Here is an 8682-nt window from a genome sequence, read left to right on the forward strand (position 1 = left end):
GGGTAATTGGGATGGGTGTATCAGAGACAGTACGATTGGCACAGGACAGAGCAAAGTGTAGGGCTCTTGTAGATAGGGTTGCTATGAGTTGCAAGAGACCCGATGGCACATAACAACAACAACAACAATAAATGAGAATTACTGCATGAAAAACAACGTGAATGAAGGGTAGAGTGAAACATGATATATACAAACTTTGTATGTAAATCAATGCAAAATTTTTAAAAATAAAGAAAAATTTTAAAAGTATTTAGAATATTGTTGTTATTATGTGATGTTGAGTAGCTTGCAACTCATGGTGACCCTATGTACAACAGCCCTAAACCCTGCTCTGTCCAGTGCCAATCTCAGTGTCTCTGACACATCTACCTCCATCTGATCCCGCCTTGCAACATGTTCAAAATATGTCAGACGAAATTTCAGAATCCTTGGCTCCAAGAAGCAGCCTGGCTTCACCCTCTCCAGGATGAACTTGTTTGTTTTCTTAGTAGTCCATGGTATATTCAATAATTTAGAATATACACTCTCTTAAACAAGAGCCTAATCTTAAGAAAGATAAATATTTAAATTCTGTAAGTCAAATTTAATGTGTATTCCATATTCTTAAGGGAAACATATCCTCAAATGTCAAAATGAAAACTTAAAAAGTAATTATGGAATACTTTGTATTTGGGGACAAGGCTATAGCATAACATACATTTCTGGGATTTTAGTTTTTTTTTAATAAAACCTCATTCTGATTTTCTGATAATGTGTCTAATAGAACCAGGACTACAAGGATATACTTACCAAATAGTGCTACATTAATTTAACAAATAATTATTAAATATCTACTAAAAGTTAAGCAGCTTCACTCAAGTTTTGTCATATCAGACAGATTAAAGCAAATTATATTTCTGCTCTTCTAATTTTCCAGAGTTTCTATCAAATTAGACAGACTTGAGAAATTCCTATAAACCATTGAAACTAAAACAGCAATCAAATATTTTAGTTAACACAAACAAGATACAGATTTTTAGGTGATATTTACTTTAATTATGGCCCCTTTTAACATCAAATTAATAACTTACAAGTATAATAGTGTATATCATTTTCATTATAGTTATTAAATAATATTCAACAAACAACAAGTAATAAACAATGATTATTCAATGTCACTAGCGAAAAACTCATTGAAAGTGAAGATATATTTATTCCAAAGACAATTAGCAAATTCAAGCAGTAAGTCCAAGGAAATTAGGAACTGACACAGTACGCCAGGCAGCAATCTGAGAAATCTGCTGTGTCAAATTCCCAGCACATCCATTAGATGCCGATACTAAAACAGAGTGAGCATTAGGCAACCAGCAGATCACTTCTGAGAGATGGCACCAAAAATAGAGAAAACACCAGATCTACAAGACATCCTTCTGGTGGATCATCATACAATTCTGTGTAAAAGATAAAGTGTCAAACAGTGCTGTTGCTGTGTATCATAGTCAGAACTGAACCTCAGCTGACCCTCTAGCAGGTTTTCAGAGGCAGTTAATTGCACAGGAGAAAATCTCCTGTCCTTCTCCCACAGACTAGCTGGTGGTCTCGAACCATGTGTCTTTGGAATTGAAGCGCAGCTTTTGCCACTAGGCTATCCATTGAAAATATGATGTACTTTATAGAAACATGAACACAATAGCTGTACAAATGACTGTACAAATTATCCTCTATCTAGAGCCACTTTTAAACGTGCAGGTTAATATTAGCAACCTCACTATTTATGAAGGCCTCTGGTAGGTTTTCTCCACTTTGCAACAATGAGTTTCAGAGTCTTTGCATTATTTTTTAGAAAGATTTTTAGATATTATGTTTCCTTCTAGTAGTTCTGTTGATCTAACTTTTGTTTTAATATAATTGTTTAACAGTGAAAGTCTTCCTCAGACACATTTGTTGTCTGCAGGGTTAGAATGGACCTATTGCAGATTCTCCAGGGCCACAAATCACACAGAAGGAGACTGCCCATCCTTCTCCCACAGAGCATCTAGTGGATTTGAACAGAATGCCTTTGGGATTGCAGCACAGCTTCTGCACAAACTGACCCAGCGTCATTTCTGAGGAATGATTTTCCATACAGATGAGTAGATTTGCCCACGTTGACACATTCACATTTTTGCCTTTTCCAGAATAACTAGCTGTTTCTCTAAATTTGTTTGCTGGAATTTGTAGCCTTCCATTAATGTTAAAAACAAAGACAAACACAGAGATATGGTTTCAGATTGCTAGTTTTCTTCCCAGTGCCTACATGCATGTTAGGAAATTAAAAAGCAAATGTTTCCTTTGGGTAATTTTCAAATCTTAAAGTTCATCTACTAGGAATAAAGTTACTGGCTCTTTTCCTCTCTACTTTCTATAATATTATTACATAAAAAATTAGCTTGTTTTCACAGGGGTAAAGTTTACAATGTATGTAAAATATTATTAGAATACTTAAGTAAATAAATGTTACATAAACATTCCATTTCCTTCACAATCCACTTGCATTCCATTCTTGTCAGTGAGGTTCAATGAGGTGGCATCTTCTTAATTTATCTGCTAGTAAAGCCTCTTATGGAGCTCTCATGGTCCCGTGTCAAAGAAACTGCACTGCAATCCCAAAGGCACAGGGTTCGAAGCTACGAGCTGCTCCATGGAAGAAAGATGGGTAATCTCCTCCCATGTGATTTACTGCCTCTGAAAACCTACTGGAGGGTCAACTATGGGTTGGTTCAGACTCAACAGTACACAACAACAACAAAGTCTCTACATTATTTCCAACTAGAACTTCAGTTCTCTGGAATTAAAGGTTTGGTACATTAACCACCCACCATTTACACACTAGCCTCCTTCAAACTCTTACTTTTATTGAGCACAAAATTTTATATGTATTAAAATTTCATATATATTTTATATATGTATACATAAATGATTAATTTAAAAGTATCATACTCAGCTGCCTGTTTGTAGTGCTTTAATTCTTTCTTCAACTCTTTGTTCTCACTTTCTAAAAGCATATTCTGGGTATAGACATCTGGAACTTTCTTAGCACTTCTATGTTCAATCTGTCCCTTCTGAATTAATTCATACCTAGGATAAAAGAAAGAGGAAGGCTTTAGGTTTCTTACAACTTATCATCAATGAATGAGGCAATAATAAATGTATTGCTAAAGAAAGAAATAGTTGTATAATATTTTCTAAAAGTCAGTAACATATTTACAAAACAATACAAACTCCCCATAAGAAATAGATCATCACCATAACCCACTGCTGTCAAATCTAATCTGATTTGGTAACCTTCCAAGCAGTTTCTGAGGCTCTAAAACTTTACAGAAAGAAATTACAGTGGAGTTAGTAGATTTGAACTGTGAACCTTTTCATTAGCAGTCCGATAGGTTGCCACTCCACACTGCCAGAACACCTTATAAATCTACACTCTGGCTAGAGAACTTCATCAGCCCCATAAAGTTGTAACTACTTTCGTTGTCCAAATTTAAGTAATTATGCATTATATCAAATGTTATTGGCTAAAAGCAGGGATATTTTCTATTTTTTGCAAATTAAAATAATATACACTCAATATACACTTAGTTACAATCACTTCTATAACTAGGGATAAATCAATGATTAAATATTATAAATAATTGTTCTATTATCTCTGAAGGGCAATTTGATTACTACCTGACCTTCTGCAGAATTACAGCAACAAAATAGAGACATAAGAAAGAGAAAAAGTAAAAAAAAAAAAAACAAAACAGGAAGAGGAGGGAATTGTAATGGGAAAAGTCAGAGAGGAGGGTAAGAAGCTGCACTGCAATCCTGAAGACATATGGTTTGTATCCACCAGCTGCTCTGTGGGAGAAGAATGGGCAGTCTCCTCCCGTGTGATTAACTGTCTCTGGAAACCTGCTGGAGGGTCAGCTATGGGTTGGCTCCAACTCTCTGATAAACAACAACAACAACAACTCCTGAGCATGTTAACCTCCAAGAAACATCCAGTGAAAGGAAGGAGATGGATGGCGCATGCTTGGGTAAAAGCCGTTGTTGTTATGTGCCATTGAGTCGATTAGGACTCATAGTGACCTCCTTATGCACAATAGCTATGAACCCTGCCCTACCCTGAGCAAGTCTTATATCTTCATCACACCTCCCCTATTACTCCTGTGTCAATCCATCTGTGTCGATCTATCTCATGGAGATCTAACTGAAGTAGCTAGAAATGATTTTTTTAAGAAAAAAATTTCTTTGAATTTTTAGATTTATCTAAGTAAATCAAAGACGTTCATTTCTAAGGAGTTCAGATAGCTCAGCATTTAACCAGTTGGCTGCTAACCTAAAAGTCAGATTTTGTCAGGAGTTGGGAGAAAGATGTAGCTGAGAGCTTCAGGAAGGGAATTCTTGTAAAGTCTATGAAATCGTTCAACTCTCCCTTACAGGGTCACTAGGACTCAAAATCAACTAATACAAGAGATTAATTTCAAGTGGTTGTTTTTAGGTGCCATCGAGTTGAGCATTTATTACTCATGATAACCCTTTGAACAACAAACCTGTCCTACCTTGTGTCATTCACCCACTCAATTTCTCAAGCTGAAAGAACTGAAAAATAAATTCAAGCCTCAAGTTGCAATACTGAAGGATGCTATGGGCAAAATCTTAAACGATTCCAAAAGCATCAGAAGAAAATGGAGGGAATACACGTAATCATTGAACCAAAAGGAATGTGTGAACACAGAACCATCTCAGGAAGAAGCATAAGATAACTACACAACTAAATGGTTCTACAAAGGATGGCAAAGAGTAATCTAAGGGGCAAAATAGCCATTCTTGAGATTGTTTCCTTTAAGAAAATGGTCTCTAAATAATGCTCTAAAATATGCTTGTTCTTGACAAATGAACTAGAAATTCTGATAACATCTGTACAGTTTTGTTTTCTGTATTATAGTTCCCTTTTTCAATTCCCAAACCTCCTTTAAGTATTCTAAAAGCTACAATGCGATGTCAGCTATCTTGAGAGAACAATGAGGGAAGGATCACTACAAAACTGTAGACAACACACCAGAGTTGCCGAGAGAAGAACTCCAAAAGACTACAACAAGATTGTCTAAGGGTGTTCTTGTTAGGTGCCACCAAGTTGCATATGACCCATAGTGACCCCATGAAAGTTGATAACAGATCTTTCTATCCTGTCCTATCCTATGCCACCCTCACAATTTTTGACACACTCAATCTCATTACAACAGTCACTGTGTCCAGTTGAGGGTCTTCCTCTCTTTTGCCATCTGTATAACTTTCCAAGCATAATGTCCCTCTCCAAGGAATAGCCTCTTCTAGTAACATGCACAAAGTATATCATCTTTGCCTCCAAGGAACACACTGGCTGCACTTTCTCAAAGACATATTTGTTCTTTGGCAGTTCATGAGGTATTCCGTACTCATCTCCAGCATCACAGTGCAAAGGCATCAACTCTTCTTCTGTCACCCTTATTCATTGTTCAGTTCTCAGCAGCATAGAATGTATTTAAAGGGCCATGACCTGAATGAACCAGAAACACCCTAGTCCTCAAACTGACATCATTTTCATCCATAAGTTAGAGAACCTTGACTACCAAATTGCCCAATGCAACACATCTCCTGATCTAACTGTGGGTACCAAGGGTGTTGATTATGTTTCCAAGTAAGACAAAGTTGTTGACCATTTCAATCTTTCCTCCCTTTATCATGATGTTGTCTATTGGCCCAGTGGCAGCAATTTGAGATGCAAACCATACTGAGGACTGTATTCTTTGGTCTTCTGCAGCAAGTGCTTCTAGTCGTTCTTACTTTCATCAAGCAAGGCTGTTATCATCTGCTTAATGAAGGTTAGTGATGAGTCTTCTGCCTATCTCGATGCCACAGTCTTCTTCATAGATTCTGGCCTCTTGAATAATTTGCTCAGCATACACACAGAATAGGTATGGAAAGAAGATATAACTCTGACACATGCCTTTCTTAATTTTAAACCATTTAGTGCTCCCTTGCTCATTTTTACACAACAGCTTTTTTATCTAGGTATAGGTTTCACATTTCACATAAGCACAATTAAGTGTTGTGGGATTTCCATTCTTCTCAGTTTTAGCCATAAAACCTTTGCACACCCAGTGAAGCATCGGCGTCCTTCTGGTGTTCTCTGCTTCCAGCCAGGATCCATCTGATGTCAGCAATGACATTCCTGGTGCCTCTTCTTGCAGCTCAATGACATCCCTGGTGCCACAGCTTGAATTTCTGGCAGTTTTTGTCTTGTACTATTCTCGTTGTTATTGAACATTCTTCAGCAGTATTTTGACTGCATGCGATATTAATCATAATGTTGCATAATTTCCATATTCCGTTGTCACCTTTCTTAGGAACTGAAACAATTATGGATCCTTTCCAGTCAATCAGCTAAGCAGCTGTCCTCCAAATTTCCTGGCATAGACTGAGCACATTCAGCATTGCATCTGTCATGTGAAATATGTCAGTTGGTATCTCATTGATCTTGGGGCCTTATTTTAAGCCAATGCTTTCAATGCAGATTCTACTTCCTCCTCCATTATCATTGGCTCTTGATCATATGGTGCACTGCCTGCCTTAAAGCCTAAGCCAAGCCTCAAACACCTTGTCCTATCTTTCTCTGTAAAAGTTCTTTCCATGTGTCTTTTGCCCATTTTGTAATTGGGTTATCAGTCTTTTTCTTGTGGAGGCCCAGGAATAGTCTGTAAACTTTTGTTATAAGATTCTTGTCTGAGATGGTATTACCAAATGTTTGTTTCCAGTCTGTAGGTTTTATTTTCACCCTGTAGGAAAAAGTTTTTGATGACGTAAAGGAAATGGACAAATTCCTTGAAACACATACCTTGCCCAGATTGACAAGGACAAATATAGATCATCTGAACAGACCCATCACAAGAGAAGAAATTGAAAAGGTCACAAAAAGACTTCCCCCTAAAAGTCCTAGACCAGACGGCTTCACAGCTGAATTCTACCAAACATTCAGAGAGGATTTAGCACCCATTCTATTTAAATTCTTTCAAAAAAAATTGAAAAAGAAGGAACACTTCCAGATTCATTCTATGAAGCAAGCATAATCCTAATACCCAAACCAGGCAAAGATATTACCAAGAAGAAAACTACAGACCAATATCTCTAATGAATATAGATGTAAAAATCATTAACAAAAAAAGTCAATAGAATACAAAAGCACAGTAAAAAAAAAGTAACTATGACCAAGTGGGATTTATAACAGGTATACAGGGATGGTTCAGCATAAGAAAAATAGCTTGCCTCCCAAAACCCTATGAACTTGGAGAAATGATGAGAGACACCCAAGCACTGAGGACTCTCTTTCATAGGGTCCTTATGAGTCTCCTGCGACTCGACAGCACTTAACAACAACAACAACAATGCAGGGATGGTTCAGCATAAGAAAAACAACCAACGTAATTCACTGTATTAACAAAGTAAGTAACAAGAACCATATGATCTTAGCAATTGATGCAGAAATGGCATTTGACAAAATCCAACAACCTTTCTGATAAAGACATTCAGAAAAATTGGAATAGAGGGGAATTTTCTCAACATAGTGAAAGTATTTGTGCAAAACCAAGAGTCAACATCATTCTCAATGGAGAACGACTAAAAACATTTTCCTTGCAAACAGGGACCAAACAAGGAAGCCCACTGTCACCACTTCTTTTCACTATTGTATTGGAAGTGCTTGCTAGGCAATACAACAAGAGAAGGAAATAAAAGGCATCCAAATCAGCAAAGAAATGGTTAAACTGTCGTTATATGCACATAACATTCTTTTGGACAATTTTCGGCTTTAATAGAAACAGTATTTTTTTTTTCAATCTTCAAGCTTGTTTTTTATTCTTAGATGGTATTAATGCAAAATTATTATGGTTATTCTATTTAAATTTATAAAAATATTGTATGTGCAATTTAAAAGAAAGTAATATTTGTATGTTTAGTCTCATTAGATGAGAATTTTTTTAAAAAGGCATGACAACTGGATTACTCAAAAGTACAAATTTCTCTTATATTTTAAAATTAGTATTTAGTAAAAAAAGACTATAAATATCATTACATATTAAGGTAATCCCACTATCTGTAATATGCCATAGATATTAAAACAAAATTTACACCTTAATCACAAATAAGTTAATAATATTTTAAAAGAATATTAGAGATCTGAGAACATGCCTAATGACATTAATGCAGAAAAGGAAAAAAGATAACATGATTATTGATTTTAATAATCAGTAACTTTCAACTTGTTCCAAACTTTCAATTACAACAAGCAAAGGTTACATTTAGGCAGCCTCTGAAAATATCATCCAACTTCTCAATGAAAGAATATTAACATAACATTTCACATTAATATATTAATTAAAACAATCACTTATGAGAATAAAAAATATTAATTTATTACAGTATAGGTAACGAGCACCCTAAAGTAAAGGAAGCAGGCACAAATCTGACATCATGTTAATTGTACTACAAAGTGATCATTTACCTATTGCCACAAAAATGTGTCTTCCATTACATTCTTATTTCTTTAACACAATTTTTTAAAATTCTTCTGGACAATTTTAAGTATTTTTTTTCAATCCTCAAACTTGCTTTTTTTCTTAGACTACATTAATCATTAATGAAAGA

General features: G+C 35.7%; 1 protein-coding gene across 1 annotated transcript in view; it reads right to left on the reverse strand.

The window, feature by feature from the left end:
* SPAG16 (sperm associated antigen 16) overlaps positions 1–8682 on the reverse strand; it is a 1218973-nt gene that overhangs the window by 1197011 nt on the left and 13280 nt on the right. Inside the window, exon 5 of the mRNA XM_006891956.1 lies at positions 2959–3096. Coding sequence (XP_006892018.1) covers positions 2959–3096 — 138 coding nt within the window. The remainder of the gene's footprint in view (positions 1–2958; positions 3097–8682) is intronic.

The sequence above is a fragment of the Elephantulus edwardii genome, unplaced genomic scaffold, assembly GCF_000299155.1.
Source record: "Elephantulus edwardii isolate Elephantulus edwardi_28Jun2011 unplaced genomic scaffold, EleEdw1.0 scaffold00106, whole genome shotgun sequence".
In the NCBI taxonomy this organism is placed as follows: Eukaryota; Metazoa; Chordata; class Mammalia; order Macroscelidea; family Macroscelididae; genus Elephantulus; species Elephantulus edwardii.